Source organism: Aythya ferina (assembly GCF_964211825.1).
Source record: "Aythya ferina genome assembly, chromosome: 6".
Lineage (NCBI taxonomy): Eukaryota > Metazoa > Chordata > Aves > Anseriformes > Anatidae > Aythya > Aythya ferina.
The window spans coordinates 3,737,631-3,760,317 of NC_140303.1; the positions used below are offsets into that span (position 1 = coordinate 3,737,631).

The window sequence follows — 22,687 nt, forward strand, 5'->3', positions numbered from 1 at the left end:
ATGAGACACAAGAGCTGCTGAAGAACACAGCTGCTGAAGTACTTCAGAAGTTTAGTCTCTTTATTTTCTCATTGTTTTAAATTCCCTTTACATCCAGGTGGTACAGTTGCTTGAGGTGTGCTTGATTTGTATAAAGAAAAATAGAATTTAAGGCATGTTTAGTATATTATGAAAAAAGACTTAAAAATAGGTGAACTCCCTTCTGTCCAGGTAAGCATAACTTAACAAAGGGTAGTTTACAGAAACGACCTTGCTTGGCCTGTTCTGACCTGCTTAAAGAAATAGAAGAGGCCCCCGGCAACTTCCAAGAGAAACAACCAGCTACCTTTTTAAACAGATAAGCAAAATTAATTTAACATAAGAACTCTGCTAGTGCTTTTAGACCCTGCATTCATGCACACTTAGCAGTATGTCTCTGCTATATTAACACTAAAACATTTAATTCTATCATTCTAGACATAACAATTAAGCAGCACTCATGGAAATTGTCAGTTATTGCAAATCTGCAAAGAAAACTTGAAATAAACATCTAAAAGGGAGCAGAAGTAGTGTGAATCCAAATCTTTCTGTCAAAGAATATAATGCAGGTGAATTAAGAAAAACAACTTATGTTGAAAATATGATTAACTCCTGCATGGAGTCAGGTACTTAATGTTTTTACTAAAAATATAAGCAAATACTATGCTAGCGGGTTATGTAGTGTAATGTGAATATTTATGTGAGGTATAATTTGTAAGCCATTGCCATAAATATGTACAGGTATAAGCCATTGAGTTTTCTGCCACAGTTAGGCTGTAGAGAAGTCGTGGACTGGAGAACAGCAGAGGTCTGTTGTAGCAGGACAGAAACCACCCTCTGCTGTACACAAGCCTCCACTGGTAACAAAACAAAAAGTCCAGAAAGTATGTTAGACATATATCAAGAATATATACGTTCAACAGCATAGTAAAATTATCCTTTAGGTATTACTAATACTATAGATGCTATTATTGTTTGGATATACACATACAGGAATATGCACATCCAAAAGTAAATCTTCAAAGCTATCTTAAAAAAATAAAAGCTAAATTAGGGATAAGCTACACTGCAAAGAGCTTCCTGCAGAATTATATATTTAAGGTGATAATCTTTGAACTAGCATAGCTACTGCATTAAAAAATGGCTTGCTGTGTAATGTTAATCTTGCTTTTTTTCCCACCCAATCTGACACATCTTCAGGATTGTGATTCAATGATTGTTTAGCAGCAATTTTAAAGAACTGTAAATTCTTTTATTAACAAGCATTATAAACAGATACTACTACTTTTATTTAAAAACCATGAGTGCCACATTGATGAATATACAGCTCATGAATAACTTAAAGTATTTCCCATATTAAAAGGCAATGCACACAGCATACAAAAAGTATACTAAAAGCTATGAGGATACGTGATTGAAGTGTCTAAAATGATATATACAGTACATAATTAATGTTTTGTTTGTATTCGGTATAGACTTCTGTACTACCATCCCCATCATGCCTCACTCTCCCCTGCCACTGAGTTTTGCACTTCTTCTTCCAAAATGGGTACAATCAGGTTATCCTTGGACATCAGATTATACTTCATCACAAACTTAGTGAACCGATGACACAAGAAAGTTTCATTCTGGAGATGAAAAAAGGGGAGAAAATATATACAGAAGGAATATTGTAAGCAATTGAGGACAACATACCAAGATAAACTGCTTATATGTAATTGCCCCACTGGATTTAAAAGTCTTAAAAACAACAGTAGTAATGCTTAAATGATAAATTTGTTACTTCTTTTAAAACTTTTCCTTTACTACTTGATTAACATACAATGAATCAAAACCCAAAGCTTAAGTCACAGCTCAATTTAACAGTACTTACACAAGAATATATTAAAATATCAGTGTTGTCCTGATCTACTCTAGAAGAGAACTTGAAGGTATTGTGAAACACCTTCAGCATATACTATTCCCAACAGAACAGGGCACAACCATTCCACAGCTGTTACAGCAACCTGAAGTGACACTTGACAAGTGTTTCCTTTTACATCCAGTTACATCCCTAATCTCCTTTCTAGTTATCAATTTCTGCTTTTCAGTAAAAATAACTAACCCTGGATGTTACTGGAGGTGCACAAAGTACCACCAGTTTATTTGCTTCTTTGCAGTTTTACAATTACAATCCTTTAACTGGCGTGTAACACATACCATCAGGACACACATACATGTAAGCTGTAATACCTATACAAAGTGCTTGAATACATTCAGGATTTTTTTCTTAATGTGTTGCCTGTATAAAAACTCCTAAATTCTATCCCTTCCAAGTAAGAGAAAGGATAATCAACTGAATAAATTCACTATATAAATTAATTTTAATTTATATATATGCATACGCAAATACACCTTTCAAGTTAAGACTAAGTTACAGCATGGAATTTCAGTTCTTAAAAGCGTCATCCACTACAATCAATACTTTACTTGGGTGCAGATTTTCAGCTAGCAATAAACAAAGTGTATAATACAATTATATCACAGCTGTAACTTCAGTAAATGCCTTCACTCGAGAAGTAATTGAACTATTAAACTACTTACTTCATATTCATCAAATATCTGCCGATGATGAAAATAAGCATGTGAAAATATTCTGTAAATCCTTCGGCACACTGATCCTAATTTGGCTACAGAAGATTCCTTTATGCTAACCCTGTAAGCACCAGGAAAGAGGTTACCAGGAGAGATCTATTAAAATGACTAACTAAATACACATTGACAGGAATTCTGATTGCTAAACTGTACTGTCAAATTACATATGACATTAAGACTGAAGTTTTGCAGGCATCTGTCTGCAACTGCTTGTTTTTGCAAGAATAACACAAATGTTGCTGCATTCTGTACATTTTAAAATTGCCCCAGCTACAATAAAAAAGAAATAGCTTTTCCTGTAATATACAAATATCATCAGTTATTCTGGTGAGGGCTGGATTTCTGGTTTATGGCACTGATGAGCAAAGGGAAAGACTTCCAGCTGCACCTCCTCACCAATACAGGATTCACCATTTTGACTTCCCTTTTTAGGTTTCTATCATCCCACACATGGGCTGTGGCTTGAATACACTCAGTCTGTCTTCTGTGCTTACTGATGTCCTGCATTAGGGTGAGGTTAGTTTCTGGAGATTTTCAGTGGAGCAATGTTCAAGCCCTTTGAGTCACTGCATCCCTCCAAAGGCCATCCTGTTACTTAGATTGGCACTACTCTAATGGAAGCGCCACAGTAACACTGACAGATAATAGGAAAAGAAACATTTCCCACCTAAAAAGCACCCATCAGCTCCGGTAAGAGGCAGACTATTTCAACAGGCAGGAATTCTTCCTTGGCTTACCAGTGACAGTAGCTGCACTAGCACCACTGACACATTCTGTAGGATTTCTGATTGTTTCAGTAGTAGTCCATGAAGAACATGTAACACATTTCTATGTGGTTGCTAAGCAAGACTTTAGGTACCATCTGCTCCCCCCACCTCTCCTTCCAAAAGAAAGCACTTTTACCTGCTGGGGAAATATTTATTGCTATTCAGAAGACATGCAGCTCCATCAAGTGTGTGTCTGGTATAATCGATAGCAGGACACTACAAAACACAGAGTGAACAAGCACATGCATGAGTGCGTGCATAATATTATCATGTAACACGCTTAAAGAAAAATTTTTTAATTCAGTTTCCTGATCACTAGCCATTTTTACTTCAGAAGTTTCATGTAGCTTCTCTGAAGGTCCAACTACATTTCCTCCTATTGCTTCTCTGTTTTATAACCCATGTCAATTATTTCAAGAGAAAAGTTACTACGGAAATTTGATCACGTACACGAGTAGTGAATTTTATGCATCTCCTTAAGTAATACCGTATAATAAGAATACATATTGGAAGTACACTAGCATTATGTCACAGGTCACTTGCTTTCTACATTGTCAAGTTGCCGGAGTGTTTCTTTTACAGCTTAAACTAATACCCTAAAAAAATATAATTAAAAAAGAAAAATGACCCTAAGTATACCTTGTTAAAAGAAAGTCAAGATGAACTAGGACAGGCAGAAACCGATCAGGAATGTCTGCTAGTTTTGTTGTCCCCTAGTTGCAGGAAAATGACTTCTCGGTTGTACATTTTTGTCAGCAGTCTCTCAGAGTTGCATCACCCACTGTCTGACCACGGGGTGATCGCTATTATCAATGTGGAAAACTGCAGACGAAGGATGTGTTCAGAGATAAACCAGTATTACCTCCTCTTCTCACTGACTGGGAACCAGAGCTGGATGAAACGCAGTCTGTGCTGCTGTAAAAAGCAGCTCTTTCCTACCTCATCCCATACTTCTGTAAACACACTAACAAATAGGAAAGAAGGAAACATCAAGTGATTATTCCTAACGCAGACATAAGCTCTCAGTTTGACTAAAAGGCCAACTCTAATGGTCTCCCCAAAAACACAGGAGCTGCGGAAGAAAATCTTATGCCAGTCGGGGCACTTTTACAAAATACATCCATACCTCTTTGGGAGTTTTATGAGCTGCACAAAGAAAAATCCATTGTTCAGTTGCTGTCATCTGAGTACATGTGTCTGGATGACATTCACTCTGTTAAAACAATTGTTTGGTTATGAAATCACCCAACAGCAACAATCTGATGGTTTTCTGAAATCACTTGTCTACCACCAAAGAGTTATTTGCCAGAAGCCTTTAAAACACTAAAAAACTTACCTGAAACCACTGCTTAAGATTTTAATTTAATAGAAGTAAAGCTCTACAAACTCTGCAGCTTATGTAGAAGAAGAGTCTCTTCCCTGACACAATATAAAAATATCAAGAAAATAATTACCTGAAGCTTGACAGCTAGTCCATTGAGCTCAAGGCAGAATTGTCTAAAAAAAAAAAGAATTTGAACACAGCAGCATCAAAATCAAGCAATTTGATTTCGCGCTGGAAACACTGGATACAAGACAAAATGAAACATTCTGGTCTTCTTCACAGATCTCTAAAGATGTTTTGTAATTATTGCTTTTAAACTGGAAAAAATAACATGAAAAAAATCATACCTAAAGAATATCATCACATAATTTCAGCTAGTAGGACACCTGAAAAGGCAGATTTGCCTTTTAATTAACACACTATAAAAGGACTACTCATTGAAAGATAGAGAATGCATAGCTTTTTACTTAACAAAACAATTATATTTTAATTCTTATCTGATAGTAGAGGCTAAGCTTAACAAATAATTTAGTGGAGGCATTTCAGCTTTGTTAGGTAAGAAATGCTATTTCACAAACAAAGATCCAAAAAAAAAAATATTAACACTTCAAGAAAATCCATTTCTTAAGAGTGTGAATTTTAAATTCATATAGATTAATCACTCCATCCTTCTAAGATACACTTCCTCCAAATCAAAGTACCTAAAGTCCCACCAAAGAACAGGACTTCCAGATACACTGTTTCCACTAGAATGTACCTGGAAGTATATTTTTTAACTTGGGGAATTCAGTAACACCACCAAACTACAAGAGATAACTGAATAAACTTTACAGAAGTGCTAAGAATTTAGAGAACTCACTTCTATGAATCTACTGTGATTTTCAATGTACATGAGACAACAAAGGAAATTCTTAAAATGTGTCTTTTGCCATTGTACATGTACACTTTTTTCCTTTTTTGAGGAAATATCTATTGGAAATATTATCAGAGAAGACAAAAAAAAAAAAAAAAAAGAAAAAAAAAGAAAATGAGAGGCAGAAGATCATGACCTATACATCTAGGATGAGAACTATTTCTGAAAATACATTTGATAAAGTTAGAAGATAAGCTTAATAAGAAAAATAATCAGTGGAGATGAAGAACTGATGATTCTAGGAGAAAGTCATGTGGAAATTCATGACTCTATTTTCATATTCCAAGTATGCCAGAATAATTTTTGAAGTGAAGTACAATCATTTTATAAAAAAAAATGCTGCATCAGAGAGCATTATACATCTTTAGAAAAAAACAAGGAATTCAGAAAACAATACAACACAAAATTATCAAAATATTTTGTAGTAGAAATATCACATTTCATTTAAGTTACTTTTAACCTGTCATATTCCAAAAAAAAAAAAAAAATCAGTACCACTATCAATATACAAAACTTGTTATCAGAACACTACATTGATGAAGATGGATTCTTACCTTAAATGTTCATACTTCCACACACCTTCATCCTGGCCTTCAGGAGGTTCAAGGATCTTATCAATGTTGGAACAGTCTGCCCTTATGTTTTGCTGAATATACTGGGGGGGGGGGGGATGGACAATAAGATCTTCTTGTAATTATAGTATGTATTTAGGACTTCACTGCATCTTTAAGAGACTTTTTCCCAGAGATGAAAAAGTCATTTTCCTTTTTATTTAAAAAGTGATTGATAGTCTAAAAAGTTAAGAAGTTCATGGGTGGAGTAAGGCAACTGATATAAAAAAAAAGAATACTAGATCTGAAAAAAATCTTGTTCTGAATTAAAAAAGGTAAAATAATGGGTAAATTGCATAGCTTTTTTACAAAATCCTTCTCAAACAAAAGAACCCCTTGGGAAATCCCACCATTTCCTTATATCTGATCTGTTTAAATCATACATGAGAATTCTAGCTATTTCTTCATATCCAATTAATAATTACATTTATTTATGTAAGTTGCTTATGAAACTCACTCTTGTGCAGCAACACTAAGCAGACAAATAGCATGCCACATTCCCTGTTGTTTTTAACCAGTAAAATACAAAATTTGGGAACCTGAACTTAAAAAACAAGAGTACCTGCTGAACAGCTAATGTACTATCCATTTCTTCAAAGGATTCATCAGGCCAATTGTAGAAATCCTGTTAACAGAAGTTTAAACCAAGTTAACAAAAATACAGGGAGAGAAATAAAAGCACACAACTAACAGTACGCTTAAGTACGCAGGAAAATAGATGTAGAATTAGTTTACACAATTCCAGGAAGCAGCATCTTAGCAGAAGCAGCACACAAACTTGGCAAGAACAGGGTGAAATGGCACTTATGCTCCTCAAGTGGCAATATGAGAACATCTTGAAATCAAATTCCTACTTGATCTGGCATACCATAAACTTCCTCTCTTCCACACATCTTGTTCTAACAGCTATGCAGCCTGTCTTTCTTAGACGAAATATTTGCATATGGTGCTGACCCAATCATGTAAGAATGGGGAAGATAAGAGGTCTTTAGAGAGAACCATTATACAATCAACAGTGAATTAAAACCCTGGTGATAATATTCTTGTAATAATACACCATTGGAAACGCCTTCTCTAACCTGAGGAAACACAACACAGCGCTGCCCAGCACAGCACTACCTTCTGCCGGCACGGTCAGAGCGCTGTGTAACTGGACAGGTATGGGCTCTGCTAGCCCCCAGTGTCTGCTCCTAACAAAGAGAAAAGCCACCTCAAGTTTTGCACCAGATCCAGCAATTCACATCTGGTGGAAATACAGTAATCCCAGATATATAAAGAAATGCGAAGTTAGAAAATGTGTATCTAAAATTCAGTGCTACTCCCTCTTTTTGCCCAGAAACATTACATGTCAGTCTCCCGCAGCCCTCCTCACAGGTCAAAGTAAAGCCTAGGAGCTGCTCCTGAGCGAGCACCGCCAGCTGCAGCGGGGCAGTGAATAGCCAGTGCCTCGGCGTCCGGTACTTCCACGGACATGCAGAGCAGCTCCTTGGTCATACCAGCCACAACGACGAGTTAAACACGGCCACAGAACAAGGTGATCGCATCCATTTCTTCCTCTTTTCAACAGATTTCTCCAACCAACGCAGGCTTCTGTCACCGAACCACCGCCAGCTCCGTGCCGTGAGCGCCCCGGGACGCCCCAGAGCCCTGCCCGCGGCCCCTGCCCCCGGTGGCCTCCCCCTCCCGGCCCGGGGCTGTGCCCCCCCCCCGCCCCTGTGCGCTACGGGGCGGGGAGCGGCGTTTGCTCACGCAGCGCTCCTGACACGGGGCCTCCGCGGCCGCGACCCGAGCGGAACCCGACCCCCGCCCCGCAGGGCCTCGCCCCCGCCCGGGGCACCACCGCGCACCCCCGGGCCCGCCCTTCGGGGACGCCGCAAGGCCCAGGGGAGCGGCGGCGGCCTCCTGCCGACGGCCTGGGCCCGGCCGCGGGGCGCGGGGCGGCCCCGCCGCGCCAGGCCAGGCCCCGCCGGCCGCCCGGGCCCCGCGCCTCGGCGGCGGCGCTGCCGGCCCCGGCCCCGGCCCCGGCCCCCCGCGGCTCACCTGGGCCTTGGTGCCCGGCCTGTTCCGCCTCAGCACGGCCGTGCCCTCCGCCATGACCATAGTGACAGCGCCGCCAGGACCCGGATGCGGCAGCGCCGGGCGGGGCGGAGCGGGGCGGCGACGGCGCAGGGGAAGGGAGGGAGGGAGGGAGGGAGGCAGGGAGCGCCCGCGGGCCTCGCGAGAGGCGGCGGAGCGACGGCGGGGACGGGGCCGAGGGCGGGGACGGGCGGCCCTCGGCCGGCGCCGCGAGATGGCGGCTCGGAGCCTCAGCGCCGCCGGGCCTCAGCGTGTGCTGGGGAAGAAAACGGCGTTAATGTGGCACTGGCAGCTTGCAGCAGGCCGGGGGAGAGGTTCCTGTTGCAAGCACCCGGGGGGACTGCATGGAGCTCGCATTGCTGGAGGATAAGAGAAAAAATAAAAGCGGAAAGATGGCCTGTTCTGGAGAATAAGCGGTAGGGAGGAACGGGGCCAGGAAGGGTGAATCGCTGCACAGCGATGAGAAACAGGGAATTGCCAATCCCTGTCTGAGCGTTTGTACCGAGCAGAGCGGCGGCTCCCCCCGTGCTGCACCCTCGTGCAGGGGGCACCCTTCGCTGTGGGCCCCTGGGGGCAGATGGCGCCTGTTACTCGTTTACCTGCAGAGCTACAGGTCAGCATTCCTGCCCCCGGGATGCTGGACGGGCCGGTCACATGGGAAAACTCAGCGCTTCCAAGGTTAATAAACCACGAAAAGGTTAACAACATTGGGAGAAATTGGTGCACCAGGATGAAGGATGTAAATGTCATGTTACCACATTGGATCTGCTGTAATCCAACATTAACTTTTTAATGAGATTGATTTATAATTAGCCAGTCCAGAAATAAAGGCAATGCCGGTGGTTTCAGTCCCTTATAATACAGCGTTGTGTTGGTTTTTAACCAGCTCCAAGGTTAAACTGGTATCTAAAGCACAGAGGAGTGGGGAGATTTGACATTTTCATTTGTCCCTGACTTTTATTTCATGGACATCTTGCTTCTGAAACACAAGCAAATCTGGCTGAGAATGTTGGTGTGTTGGCTCAGCCTGAAACTCACTCAGTTTTACAGAAAAAGGAAGGAAATCTGCAGTGCTTCTTGGGCAGTTGGTAGCTGTAGGTCTTTTGTTGCCCCTTAGTAATTACCTTGTTATTTCTGGAAGATGCTTCTTATGTATTGGATTTCAAGTGGGTTTTAAATAAAATCTGATAGTCATCAGTAATTTCACTTTTTTTTTTTTTTTTCCCCATTTTTTTACCAGGTCCACATTGTCTTATCCCCTTCATGAGTAAGAAGTGGAATATTTGGCCAAGATCATCTAATTCCTGTGCTGTTAGGGACCTGACCTTCCTTTCTAGGCTTTCTACCAGCATGTGTGAGTTCCATCCTTTTCTTACCGTGGCAGGGTAACATGACGAGTACAGTAAAGGCTTTCTGAAAATTCTATTGCTGCTGCTAGTGGAACCTTTTCCCGGAAGGGAACTACGAAAAGTAGGTGGAGCCCGCTTTGTTCTTATGCTTCAGACAGCTGGGAAGAACTGGATTCCCACCAAAAAGCAAATACGGCAGCATGTAACATTTTTGCCACAAATTAGAGCTTGGAAATAACCTAGAAAACAGTGGAATAGTCTAAATTCTCACAGGGAAAATGCAGTAGTGAAAGAGCATTTGTGATTCATACTGTCCTCCCCTCTAAAGCCCAGGGACATAGGGATATAAAATCTGGTATGCAGCCAGGAACTTAAAAGGCAGTGATGGCAGAGAATCACCTTGGCAATGTTCTAAGTTCCCCTGTCCTTGCTTGTAATGATAGCCTTATGGTGCAAGAATAAAATGTTCTGTGTCTGCTGACCCATCAGACGCTCAGGCACATCCTCCACTTAACTAGGCAGAGGAGCGCTTTTTTTTTCTTCCATCCACATATTTCTTATTCCTATGAAATGTCTCAAGAAAATGTGACATTGTTTTTAAACAGATTAAAAAACAGCTCCTCATGAACAAGAACTGTAAACCTCCCAATGCTGCTTGCTGTGAGTGGGAATCTGACATAGTGTCTTTAAAAGACAGCATTTAAATTAAGCTGAAGCGTTAGGCTTAAACTTTTGCCTGTTGGATGTTGCTTCCTAGTGCACCATTTTCTCATCAAGATGTTACCTGGTTTCCATAAGCTAAGTAAGCTGTAAACATATTACACACCTTCCCCACCTCGCTGTGCCTACAGCAGAACACCTACCTTATCAGGGAAGGTAAACGCACGCTTGCTGTAGTGGAAGATAATTCTTTTCAGTGAGTTTGTTTCATTATGCAATGAATTGTCTGTTAACAGAGGGGAACAAGACAACAGCCCAGAGCATCAAACATAGCTCCATGCTGGGTGGTAACTGGCATCTACAACAGCAACAGATCAGCTCTATGAAGTTTATCTGGGGAAGAAAGAAGGGAGCCCTAACTGCCCCAGCAGAAAATAATTGCTTTAGAATACATCAGAATCAAGTCATTGTCCCCCTGCAACTACCTGCAGTTCTGAGAAGTATTTTTTATTTCAGGCATTCCTGGTTATCTCCAGAAGAAAACAACGCAGCTCACAGTTTATCTAGCAACGTTGATTCCATAATGGCTTGAATTTAACGTGAAAGAACTGACTTAACTACTATTAGTTTCAGTAGCTGAAAGTCCTATAGGGATTTATTTCACGTAAGATTACACAAAAGCCTTTTAGGACAGCACATGTTCTCAAATGGTGCTAGATCAACATAGACTGACTCTGAAGGCATTGTTAGGAGCAGTATAAAGTTCAGATCTGTTCAGTCACGTGCAAATAATCCTTTCCCAAGGCAAAACAGGGTGGTTAAAAGTATATAAATGTGATTGCTTCAGCATTACTTGAGTAAATACCTTACTCTTTAAGAAGGCTGCACTAAGGATAAATGAAGTGTAACTTGTCAAATACACTGTCAGCGTAAGTTGTGGGACAGGTGGAAAGATCTCGTTTGAGATAAAGCAAATTGCTTCACGAATTGCTACATTAAGATCAGCACCAGCTCCAATTCCATCAATTAACTTATATAGGAAAGTTACTCTCTTTCTATAAAGTGTTAGAATTCCTACTACAGGTATCACCCGTAACAAGCTCTGTGCAGTGTTTTGCAGCAGGCTGTTTGTGGCAGGGTTGTTTGCTTTATCTTGCTATGTACCAAACACCCTGTCATCTACTGCTAGACGATGATGGAAGTGAAGATGAAGTTAAAAACCGTCTGTTACTTGAGATAAAGCTCAGTGTGTCCCAAAGCTAGCTGAAACAGTTTCCATCACTTTATCTGCAATAACACTTCCAAAGTAGTCCCACAACTTTAGGCAAGCTTATTGAAAGTAATGTATTACAACAACTGAAATGTTTCAGAAAGTAGTTCAAGATATTACACAGCTGAGGCTCAGTTTCACAGAGCAGTAGCAGAAACTGAGACAGAAGCAGAACAGTTTCAAGAAATTTATTGTAAAGGCCTTTACAGTCTCAGTACACAGATAAGGATATAAAAATGTTGTCGTTTGGAATAATTAAGGCTGGTTGGTGGTCACCTGCATTTCACTGTTCAATGGAACTCAAGAAAGAGCAACCGACTTCTGACTGCACACACTTTTATTTGTGTTCCATCATTACAGTGAGATCACAAGTTATTTCAGAGAGTCAATGCCTGCATATTATAAAATAAAGGACATTATTTACATGATGAAAGAAAGGATTTCAGTATTTTAGTGGAATGGATGACTGATACTGCAACCAACTTCAGTCCAGGTACTTCCCAAGGATGTCACCATCTCTAAACAAGTAGTAGTCCTGCAAGTAAAAGAAACATTATTTGTCACGTGGGTTGTTTTATCACTTGTTTTGCAGATAACCATCAGGGCTACTGTATATCATGAAGTACAAAATCAAAGTGACCTAAGACTTGTTCTACCTGTTGACTTCAGGGAAAGATTTTTGTTCATAGGACACAGTTTGGGCAGGCCTTCAAGTTACTGTTTTTAGTAGGAGGAAGTACAAGCACGGTCACAGGACAATTCTGTAAGCTTTCCCTGTCAAAAGCAAGGATACCCCCAGTAATTTCAAATCACTTTTGGCTTCTCACTGATATGTGCTCAGCATATGAAGTCACCTCACCCACCCAATGAAGATAAGGCCAGATGTTTCTTTGCTTACTTTCTTTTAAACGGGATGGAAGTACCAAGTACTACAGGTACAAGAATGTAACTTGATTCAACCACTTTAATAGCAACACCATCTGCCGAATGCAGCTAATCCCATTAAATAACTACAGTATTTATTACTGACAATGTGACACTTGGGAACCAGCTTAATGTGCATTCACGACATTGGGAAACCTACCTTATCTTCTAGTACAATCTTTGTACCACCATATTCTGGTAACAAAACCTTTTCACCAACTTTAACGCTCACTGGATGTATCTCACCATCCTGAAACAAACAAAAAAAGTTATCCATATTGCCATGATCTACCCACAAAAAGCATTCAAGATACCACACTAACTCTACATTTTATTTGTAGAGTGAAACTAGAACACAATTTTGTCCGTAGAGTTTCTTTCTTTCTAAAAGGGACAGAGAAAGTCCATTTTCATATTCTAAAACCATGGCCAATTTTTTGAAGTGCCAGTTACAAGTACTTTACCATGTTGAGCGCTGAAAAGTTACTCAAAGTAACACTGGCAAATCTATATCCTTTTTAGAACCATGTGATAAAGTTAAGTATCAACACATTAGTCAAATATTAGCATCATTTCACAATATGAATTTTTGAGAAGAGAGACAAAAAAAAGCACGGTATCTATAGAGGACTCACAATTAAGGAAGCCCGAGTCAACATGCCCAAGTTAAATTTTAACCTGTTTTCTACCATTGGTACTAAATAAACACTGCTTTGGTGGGGAAAAAAATTTCCAGTGCTGAAGCCTGTTGCCACAGGCATTTCAAGACTGTGAAATTAAATTAAGACTGCCTTTTTTTTTTTTTTTTTTTAAGATCCCAGATGAGCAATCAACATGGCAAGTTTATGAAAGCTGATTTACCATTTCAATTCATTCCTGATTTGTTTTTTCTCTCTAGTGACCACAGCCTTTAGAGACCATGATTGTTTGCACAGCACAAGCCAGTGAACACCACGTTCTGCAAATCCACCCTGCTCATGAGCCATGTAACTTTAGGCATGTAATCATTTGAACAAAAGAAGACTACCCCAGGCAAAGCATTGAAGGATTGAAGCAATAAAGAGAAGACACCCCCAAAACACTCAATATTAGAAGTCACTATTGTTTAAGGATGCTTGTAAATGTCAACAAATAATATTAAGTTTCCAAAGGCAAGTATTTTCCATTTTATAAATGATGAAAGAAAGTCTGGAATTCAAGGTCAGAGCCAGCAGGGGAACTTGGGATTTCCACCTCCTCTTTGAATGTGCACTTCGAACTTCAGCCATTAACCTCATCCATTTTTGTCAGATATCTTAAAACTTGCGCTGCAACCATCCCTTTCCCACTACATTTTTCCAGCTGCTGCGAACACCCAGATGTTTCAGGATATTTACCTTTCCTCTGGCTCCCGATCCAACTGCCACTACTGTTGCTTGTAGCACTTTCCCTTGAGCTTTTTCTGGAATCATGATTCCTCCTTTGGTTACAGTTTCAGCTGCACATCGTTCTACCAGAACACGATCAAACAGGGGAAGGAACTTCCTAAATGCTTTTCCTGCCTGTGGAAATAATTGTACATTAGAAAAGTAAAAACATTCCAGCAAAATTGCAATTAAAAGGTTTTTAAAACCACAGCTTTCTCTTTTGAGAGAGACCACAAGTTTAGAAATCTGATGAGCATTTAGTTTTAAGTGGCAAACACACACCACCTTTGATTGCATCAGACATCGATGGAGAAATGAGGAAGGCTGTTAGAGCTGTCCCACATCGCAAGGCAAAAGCAGCAGCCTCTTGAGCAGCCTTCAGGGGCACATATTGGGCAACGTTTGCACTTGAGCCATACAAAGCTCCTGGTCCAGGTGAGGGAACAAACCACCACCAGGTGGAGCAGCCACCTCACGTGGCTGCAAGCACCACGCGCTTTTAATCCTATGAACAGTTAGTTACTATAGTTCGTGAGCACAGTTAGAAAACCTATTTTTAAATTCACACACAGATTTAATGAAGATTAAGGACTTCTTAGGACAGTTGCATTCTTGTTCGTTGTAGTGGAGTCTTCTACAATAAAGAAGTTAAAGTCTGGCCAGGCTCCCCACGTTAGTCTTTTTCAGGTAACTTCAAGACTTAACATCTCACACGATGTGATACAACTTCTTTCGTCTGAAGTCTGAAGCAAGAGCGCTGTTATTTGGATTGATTTCTACGAATAAACTGTAACTTCACAAAAACATTTAGATTAATACCCCTAGGAACAGGGAAACAGGCACATTCCTACCTTGACCGCTTTTCCTTCACGTAGGAGAATAGTCATTATCTGCCTCTACTTCAGGGTTAACTGGCTTTTTAAAGCAGTTTGCTGCGACTGGTTGCACAAACACAAGGCCAGAATCCCATTGAGCAGGGGTCAGGGAGAAGGAACTTGCTTTGATTTGGGTGGAAAGCTATGGAGCCGTGCCAGGTCACGTGGAGACAGTGCTCCGTGAGACAGGGACCCTGGGCACACAGGGAGCACGCTGATGGAAGCCACTAGAAGCGAGGGCCTGGCGTCCACGTGCCCCTCTGCGACACTCACCGGTGTGCGCACAGGAGCTTTAAAAATAGGTTTAGTTAAAGGCAAGAAAAGAGCATGAAAGCTGCCTCCCTCGAGAAGATGGCTGATACCAGCAAAAAGATAAAAAAGAAAAGATGTTAAGAGCTGCCAATTACGATCGGTTTTGTTCTTTAAGGTTAATATTGCTGATTATTTTTTTAAAGGGGCGTTCAGCGTTTAGCTGAAAGGAGCAATTCGATGCAAGAACACAGGCGTTTGACGCTAAGCCCTACGGAACGGCACCTCCGTGCCCCCGGAGTCACCAGGATGAGGCGTGAGCGCGGAGCAGGGACAGCGCTGCCCTGCCCCGGCTCTCCTTCCAGAGGGGGCCCAGGCAGGAGGCGCTCGCACGAGGCCGCGGACGAGTGACCGGGCGCGGCACCGGGGGCCCCGCTGCGACCCGCGGCTGCCGCAGGAGCCCCGCCCGGGGCCCCCGCAGCTCCCCCGCAAGGACTCCGTGACCTTGCGGCCCCCCCGCCCGCAGCGCCCGGCACGCGGGGGGCCGCGGGCAGCGCCAGCACCGCCGGGGCCCCGCGGGCGGCTCCCCCCAGCCGCGCCCCCCCCCAGCCGCCCCCGCCCCGCTCTCACCATGCTGCTGCTGCCGCCCCGAGAGCCCCGTGCCCGCCGCAGGAAGGGCAGCGTCTGCGCATGCGCCGCCGGCCGCCCAGCCCCGGGGCGGGGCTCGGCCCTGCCGCCGCCGCCGCCGCCGCCGCCGCTGCCGCGCTCCCCGCCCCGCCCCTCCCCCGCGCCCCGCTCGCTGGCGGCCGCCCCGGGGGCCCCGCGGTGCCCGGCGGCGAGGCGGGGCCGCCCCCTGACCCCGGGGCGGGCGCGAGCGTTCCAGAACGTTCTGGAAGCGCCGGGCCCCGCAACCTGCACTCGCCGCGCCGGGCGGGCGGCGCGCATGCGCGGGGCGCCGCGGGGCCCCTGAGGCAGCGGCGCGCGCGGGGCCGGGGCGGGCCCATGCAGGTTCCCGGGCCCGGCCGCGCGGGGCCCGCCTGGCGAGGGGCGGGGCCGAGGCAGCGGGAGCCCAGCGCCGCCCGCCCCGCGCCGCGCGCACACCGCCCGCACGCCGCACGCCTGCCCCGGCCCCGGCCCCGCACGGCCCCGCCGGTGAGGGCCGGGACGCGGCCCGCGGGGCTGGGGGGGGGCCGGGGGCTGCGCACGGCCCCGGCTGCTCTCGGGGCGACCGTTAACGGCCTGAAGGGGCGCGCGCCGGGCGGCCGTTATGGGGCGGGAGGGGGTGGGGGAGGGGGGAGCAGCCGCGTGTGTGCGGCCTGGCGGCGGCTCCGGGACGGGGCTGGGGGTAGGGCCGGGGGGGTGGGGGCTGTTGGCGGGGCCGTGCTGCTGCCCACGGGGCTCCCGGGGCTCCCGGCCCCGCGGCCGTGCAGCGCGGCCCGGCCGGCGGCAGGGGGCGAGCGGCGCTTGACCTTGCGGCGCGTGTCCTGCCGGGCGGCGGGGCCCTGAGGGCCGGGTGGGCTCCTGCTCTGCTTCCCGGCTGGCAGCTGGCTGCGCTAAACCTGACGCCCATCGCCTTTTTTAGTTTAATTTAACTTTACTTTACTTTATTTTTCCGTTTTCCAGCCATGCTCCGTTTACCCGCAGTGCTCCGTCAGATGAGGCCAGTGTCCAGAGCGCTCGCCCCCCACCTAACGCGAGCGTATGCCAAGGATGTGAAGTTCGGGGCAGACGCCAGAGCCCTCATGCTCCAGGGAGTGGACCTCCTAGCAGACGCTGTAGCAGTCACCATGGGGCCAAAGGTAAGCGAAGATTTATTTTGCGTTAACGCCTTGGTCTGGCTGAAAACAGAAGGATAGAGAGCAGTTTTTCCTAGGTGGAGCTGTGTTATTCCCATCCGCGTGCCTGTAACGGAGCTGCAGGGGCATGGGCAGGCAGCTGCAGGCAGCCATATTCTCATTCAGTCACCTCCCCGCGGGCGCAAAGCAAGATGGATCTGAGCACTGTGGAAGGCGCTGTGCGTGTCTGGGAACGGTTTGAAATAAAACAGGCAAGGGGGCATGCAGGATTGGTTACTCTGGCTCATTTGGAAGCCTGTAGCAATGTAGTAGATAATTAACCTAACTCACCCTGTAAGTAGTTAAATTAGTTCTATTTCTTTGAAATAGGAAATATTTTTTGTATCATTTTGCCTTCTAGAAGTAACAAAGTAAAAATACTAAAAGCATAATGTTGAGTTTTCAGTTGACTGGTAAATGTTACCAGCTTAAGTGAAAATTCATGGTAGTGGCCTTCATTTTACCTTGCCTGTAGGGCAAATTGTAGTCTGATTCCCTGCAAGTTTTTGCTGATTTGAAAGCTAGCTGTTACATTTTGCATAGTCATACAGCATGCAGTAAGGCTTGAAACAAGGCTTCTTTTTAGGGAAGAGATATTGATTTTCTTCAAGCTCGTAGGAATATCTGTTTCAAGTAGCGTGTCTGTAATGGTTTCTTTGGAATTTTGGGCCTGGTCACTAGGTGGTAGTGACTGGGTGTTAGTGGGGTGGGTGGGAGAGTGGTGAAGTACCTGCAAGCTGCAGTTCTGCAGCTTTTGAGGCTTTTTGATAAGTTACATTGAATCACTTGAACTTCTTGGTGGGATTAACATAGTGACTGCTTAGTCCCACCTCTAAAGTAGGCTCACTATATCTCAGAAGACTTGTGGAAGCTATTAACAAAGGCATGGTTTAGCTCTTAGAAGCTTCTAGTTTGCCAACTTTAAGTACAACTTTGCAATGATAAAGATAGATTTGAAATAAAGCAGATGAAATGAAATGAAGGTAGGAGGTTCAGCACGTACGATAACGGCGTGTGCATGGTAGATCTTGTCAAGGCTGCTTGGCCTCTCTGAAATTATTCTTTGCACATTTTTGGAGCCTAACCAGCTTTACTCAAAGACAGAAATGCTATAAGCTGAGCAAGGTGAAGGTTAAGGAACAGTCACGTCAGCAAACTACATCTGCTTCCCATAAGCACAGTTCTGCAGAAGGGAACAAAGTTGCAGCGCACTCAACTGATTTAATTTGTTTTTGTCTCAGGCTATGTTGTGAACATCTAAGCATGATTTTAACGTACTGGTTAAACGAAAGTTCCTGATGCAACTTCATGCAATCTTATGGGTTTCTTGTTCCAGCATTGCCACTTTTATTTGCTGTTCTCTGTGCGTTTACAGAGATTTAGTGGTTGTTCTGTAACACGTGGTTCAGCCTCCAGCAAGAACTGCTACCACACATGTGAGGAAACTTTCCTTTTGAACTGTTCTGTATTTAAAGAAACTGGTTTACAGTCTTACACAATCTTCTGATACTGCTGCCAATTGGCCAGTTGCTTTGTCATTGTGGTTCTTGATATGCAGGACCATTCAAAATGCGGCCGTATTTACAGCTGGCATTCATTGGTTCAGAAACACAAAGCATCTCTTGGAGTGTAGGCTGGTTAATGTGATGGGATAGAAGCAGATGTTGTTCTGCCACACACCTCGTACCTACCTTTGGAATAAGAACAAGACAAAGCATAGAAGAAAAATTAAGCAAAATGAGGAGGGACTATATGAAGAAGAGCTTATCAGTATCAGTGTCCACCAAAGTTCTCTTGTTCTTGAACCACTTTTAGATTTTGAATAGTGCAGGTCAAATGAAGTAGCAGTAAGAAATCATGGTAAGTAATAATTTGCCATGATTGTTTTATAGGACAAAACGAGCAATATGCAAACTCTCATGAGTTCAAAGTTAGTAACTAAAGCTCAACATTTCTTTTTTCTGTAGCTTCTAGGGCTAGCTGTACTATAGTCTCTTCCATGGCAGCAGTCCAAGGTTGGTTAAATCATTGAGGCAGATGTGAGTAGGCACTGTGCAAGCGAGAACACGGTGCACCATAGTGGCAGCATGCAATGTCCAAATCCTTAGATAGCTTGGCTTGCCATTCAGGCTCTGCTCTGAGCCAGAGCCACACTGGCATGTGGTCAGCTACAGCAGTGCCTCTGCAGGAGCCAGCGTGCACAGCTCTGAGTTGGGCCTGACAGGCCAAGTGAGGGATCAGCTGGGAGTGACTGGGGTGAGCTGGGGCCTTGGATCTCCCTTTCCTTCTTCCAACTGCTCCAGCTGGCAGAATAGCTTTAGGAAGAACTTGAGGGCAGCAGTGGGTGAGAAGTGGCTGCTTCCATTTCTGCTCTTTCCTGCTAAAACTCAAGAGCATGATTGACTGGGGCAGCTACTGAATTCATCTAGGGAACTTTGTGAGAGGGTGCGTCTACCCTGTGTTCCCTGCACAGACCATAATGTTCCACATCAACTTTGTATATTGTTTAGGAAATTCCAGCTTTCTAGATGAATGCAAGGGCAGGGTATTTCTGAGAAGTTAATGCAACACATTTGAATACATTTATATGTTGTTTTCAGTTCCATTTGCTAACCACTGATAAGGTTTGCAAGAGAACTCTTTTCCAGACCATGCAAAAAATCAAACTTTCTATTGCTGTTTCTCAATCATGCTTTTTATTGTGATTTGAAGGAAGTTTTGCAGAATTTTATGTTAATGTATTTTTGTTAATTTTAGGGGAAAATATGTTAAAGTGAATCTCGGCAAATTTTTTTTGAATTTATTTATTGTAAGGCCAGTCTTATTTTAATTTCAGACTTTGAGTCTATGATGTTAACCATCATGGCTGGGGGATTCACTAAAAGCTTCCTTCTGTAAAAATATAAAACCATCCAACCATTTTTCCAGTTTTGCCAAACTTGGGAAGTGTATGTACTTGTGAAAAATCCTAACTGAAAGATGTATGCAAAGTGATATTTTTGTTCATCTGTGGTTGCTCAAGAGGATTTTCATTTGCAGTCAAAGCGTTGCAGTAATGTGCTGTGTAGTTGCATGGCTTTCATTTAAAATCTGTTCTTTATCTCCCTAGGGAAGGACAGTTATCATTGAACAAAGCTGGGGAAGTCCCAAAGTGACAAAAGATGGTGTGACAGTAGCAAAGGCAATTGACTTGAAAGACAAATACAAAAATATCGGAGCCAGGTTAGTTCAAGATGTTGCCAACAACACAAATGAAGAAGCAGGAGATGGCACCACTACTGCAACGGTACTTGCACGTGCTATTGCCAAGGAAGGCTTCGAGAAGATCAGCAAAGGAGCTAATCCAGTGGAAATCAGGAGAGGTAATGTTTTAATTGCTTTTAAAGTTTAATCACTGGCTTTTTTTCTAAATATTTTTTCGTGCATTGTCTAACAAACAAAAAAAAATGTCATTTGTCACAGGCAAGCTATTTAAATCCATTTTTGCATTTAATTAATTTCTGCTTAGTGTACGAATTTACTGGTGCTGTGTAAATAACTTTTGATCATGACTCAAAGCATGTCACACTAAAAGATTATTGCTAAGTATACATGAGCTATCAGTCACTTGGTTTTGAACATACGAATTTAATGGATTTTTGCAATGTGGGCTTCTTGGATTGGAAACTTTTTCTGTGCTGTATAAATTTTTTGATCACTGACAAGTATCCTGTTCATCTTCAGGGGTGATGCTTGCAGTTGATGCTATCATAGCTGAACTGAAGAAGCTGTCTAAACCAGTTACAACTCCAGAAGAAATTGCACAGGTAAAAAACAACAACAACAACAACAACAAAACCCTCAAGTTCTGTGAAGTCAGGTTCAGTTGAGCTGGGTTGGGGAGTATATTTTGTGGATGCCTTATCCCTGGAAGGTGTTCAAGATGAGGTTGGATGAGGCCCTGAGCAACCTGATCTAGTGGCTGGCGTGCCTGCCCATAGCAGGGGGTTGGAACCAGGTAGTGTTTAAGGTCCCTTCCAACCTTAGCCATTCTGTGGTGTGACAATGGAGTATTTGTCTTTACATGTAAAGATCTGGAATATGTTTCACTGAACAACCTTCATGGTAACACCTTCATTTTTTTGAGTTACTTAAATCACCCAGTATTCTACGTTTAGCTTGTTGTTAGTTCGGCAGTAGGCAGTTTTCCTCATCCAGTTTGATCCCAAAATGGGGTCATAAAACATAAATTTGCTTACTTGGGAAAAATTGAAGAGACCAAAGATGTATTTGTGGATAGGAGGTGATGGCAGATTTCCAGAGGTCTTTTGGATCTGCTGTGGGAGGCTCACATTGATGTGGGTGCATAGGCTTTCAGGGCTTGTTTCTTCGTGGGGCTGCAGATGCAGATGACCTGTCTGTGCTCAGCATGTGGGATACAGCCCTGTGCCTGAGCTGTTCAAAAGCTGTTTGCTGTTGTAACGTAGTTCTGGTGTTGATGTGCTGGTCAGCTGCCATATCTTGTCAAGCAGTATTAGAACAGAAAATGTTTTTTGTTGTCCTTTTAGTAAGGAAACCAATCATTTTTATTGTGAAATGAATTTAAGTGGTTTACTGTTCTAGGTTGCCACAATATCAGCAAATGGAGATCAGGAAATCGGTAATATAATCTCTGACGCGATGAAAAAGGTTGGACGAAAAGGTGTAATAACTGTCAAGGTAAGAGTTACCCAGCTCACGCATTAAGTGCAAAATGACTGTCCCTTTTCCAGCTAGGGCTGGCTTTTGTTGCACATGTTATAGCTCCTGCTACTCTTGTACAATGCTACCTCTAATTCCTTCGGTCTCTTAGTTCAGGGTGGTATCGCTGTTCCCAGTGTTCTTAAAATCTTTTTTCTTTTGAGGGAGGAGAGCATGTGAATCAGATGCCTCATGTAGAGGCTTTCATTCTGTTGTGCATAGCGTGCTAAAAATATACTTGATCTTTTGGTAGTAAATAAGGGGTTTTTAATGTTGGGTTTCTTGCATCTAAACAGGATGGAAAAACTCTAAATGATGAATTAGAAATCATTGAAGGTATGAAATTCGACAGAGGCTACATCTCTCCTTATTTTATTAATACAGCCAAAGGTGAGTTGACAAAAATGCATGTGAAGTACCTTACAATGGATCTCTAGAAGTTGAAAATAATGGTGCCTATTATAAAGGCTTTGTTATGCTACGCACCGTAGTAACAGGACAGTGGGATCCTTCCCCATCAGAAACTTAAACCTCCTGGTAAAAACTTGGAGTCTTTTTAACTGCATGCCCCACCAACACCCCTTTTCTGTTTAGCATGAACGGTGTCTGTGCTATCATCAAGCTGGCGCTGCTGTGCTTCAGACAGTGGAGTCTTGAAGAAAATCTTTCTTTTTTAATGCACTCAGTACAACATAGCTCCAAAGTTGCTGCCTAAATTTTAGAGAATGCATGGTGTATTTTTTTTTTTATTAAATCAGATTGTTCATATACTGCATATTGTTTCTGCAGGGCAGAAATGTGAATTCCAGGATGCTTATGTTTTAATCAGTGAAAAGAAAATTTCTAGTGTACAGTCTATAGTCCCAGCTCTTGAAATTGCCAATAGTCACCGCAAGCCTTTGGTTATTATTGCTGAAGATGTTGATGGAGAAGCCCTCAGCACTCTAGTCTTGAACAGGTAAGGTTTAAAATTCATGCTTCTAGACTTAAAATAACAAATACTGTTTTTTCCTGTGTTTTCATCCTTTTAAAGGAATGCATATAAATGTATGTGTTT

At 43.2% G+C, this 22,687-nt stretch overlaps 3 protein-coding genes across 10 annotated transcripts in view; 1 reads left to right on the forward strand and 2 right to left on the reverse strand.

The window, feature by feature from the left end:
* Positions 1-39: 39 nt before the first annotated feature.
* LOC311438738 (MOB-like protein phocein) lies at positions 40-8,458 on the reverse strand. Of its 4 annotated transcripts, XM_084523554.1 has the most exons (9): positions 7,640-7,897; positions 7,387-7,457; positions 6,830-6,892; positions 6,211-6,311; positions 4,874-4,916; positions 4,546-4,632; positions 3,556-3,635; positions 2,602-2,713; positions 1,249-1,646 (listed from the first exon to the last, which is right to left on the reverse strand). In XM_084523554.1, exons 3-9 carry the CDS (start codon positions 6,854-6,856, stop codon positions 1,515-1,517), a joined length of 582 nt encoding a protein of 193 aa, XP_084379680.1. In that variant the 5' UTR covers positions 6,857-6,892; positions 7,387-7,457; positions 7,640-7,897; the 3' UTR covers positions 1,249-1,514. The 4 variants fall into 4 exon arrangements, with proteins under 4 accessions (XP_084379679.1, XP_084379680.1, XP_084379682.1 ...); XM_084523553.1 differs by lacking the exons at positions 7,387-7,457; positions 7,640-7,897 and adding an exon at positions 8,308-8,458 and having other exon boundaries at positions 40-1,646; XM_084523556.1 differs by lacking the exon at positions 7,387-7,457 and having other exon boundaries at positions 7,613-7,897.
* Positions 8,280-22,687, forward strand: part of HSPD1 (heat shock protein family D (Hsp60) member 1) — a 17,683-nt gene continuing 3,275 nt past the window's right edge. The window contains exons 1-8 of one of the 3 annotated variants that reach the window (XM_084523538.1): positions 8,280-8,285; positions 16,198-16,228; positions 16,700-16,875; positions 20,021-20,273; positions 20,635-20,717; positions 21,514-21,609; positions 21,927-22,020; positions 22,420-22,588. In XM_084523538.1, coding sequence (XP_084379664.1) covers positions 16,702-16,875; positions 20,021-20,273; positions 20,635-20,717; positions 21,514-21,609; positions 21,927-22,020; positions 22,420-22,588 — 869 coding nt within the window. In that variant the 5' untranslated portion in view covers positions 8,280-8,285; positions 16,198-16,228; positions 16,700-16,701. Of the gene's footprint in view, positions 8,292-16,080; positions 16,229-16,699; positions 16,876-20,020; positions 20,274-20,634; positions 20,718-21,513; positions 21,610-21,926; positions 22,021-22,419; positions 22,589-22,687 lie in introns of those variants that run through there. The other 2 variants (XM_084523539.1, XM_084523537.1) reach the window with 2 other exon arrangements.
* HSPE1 (heat shock protein family E (Hsp10) member 1) lies at positions 11,796-16,036 on the reverse strand. 3 transcript variants are annotated; one of them, XM_084523559.1, is made up of 5 exons: positions 14,804-15,493; positions 14,238-14,695; positions 13,923-14,087; positions 12,707-12,796; positions 11,796-12,157 (listed from the first exon to the last, which is right to left on the reverse strand). In XM_084523559.1, the coding sequence occupies exons 2-5, from the start codon at positions 14,247-14,249 to the stop codon at positions 12,107-12,109; spliced, it is 318 nt and encodes a 105-aa protein (XP_084379685.1). In that variant the 5' UTR covers positions 14,250-14,695; positions 14,804-15,493; the 3' UTR covers positions 11,796-12,106. The 3 variants fall into 3 exon arrangements, with proteins under 3 accessions (XP_084379685.1, XP_084379683.1, XP_084379684.1); XM_084523557.1 differs by lacking the exons at positions 14,238-14,695; positions 14,804-15,493 and adding an exon at positions 15,707-16,036; XM_084523558.1 differs by lacking the exon at positions 14,238-14,695 and having other exon boundaries at positions 14,804-15,503.

Excerpts from the sequence above, each read along its gene's own strand:
- HSPE1 (XM_084523557.1), bottom strand. The coding sequence starts at position 16,021 with ATGCGCGCCGCCCGCCCGGCGCGGCGAGTGCAGGTTGCGGGGCCCGGC. Across the intron at positions 14,088-15,706 it reads GGGGCGGCAGCAGCAGCATG|GCAGGAAAAGCATTTAGGAA; the intron begins GTGAGAGCGGGG and ends TTATTTCCACAG. Across the intron at positions 12,158-12,706 it reads AGATTGTACTAGAAGATAAG|GACTACTACTTGTTTAGAGA; the intron begins GTAGGTTTCCCA and ends TTTTACTTGCAG.
- LOC311438738 (XM_084523553.1), bottom strand. The coding sequence starts at position 8,367 with ATGGTCATGGCGGAGGGCACGGCCGTGCTGAGGCGGAACAGGCCGGGC. Across the intron at positions 6,893-8,307 it reads GGCCGGGCACCAAGGCCCAG|GATTTCTACAATTGGCCTGA; the intron begins GTGAGCCGCGGG and ends TTCTGTTAACAG. Across the intron at positions 3,636-4,545 it reads CTCATAAAACTCCCAAAGAG|TGTCCTGCTATCGATTATAC; the intron begins GTATGGATGTAT and ends TGTGTTTTGTAG.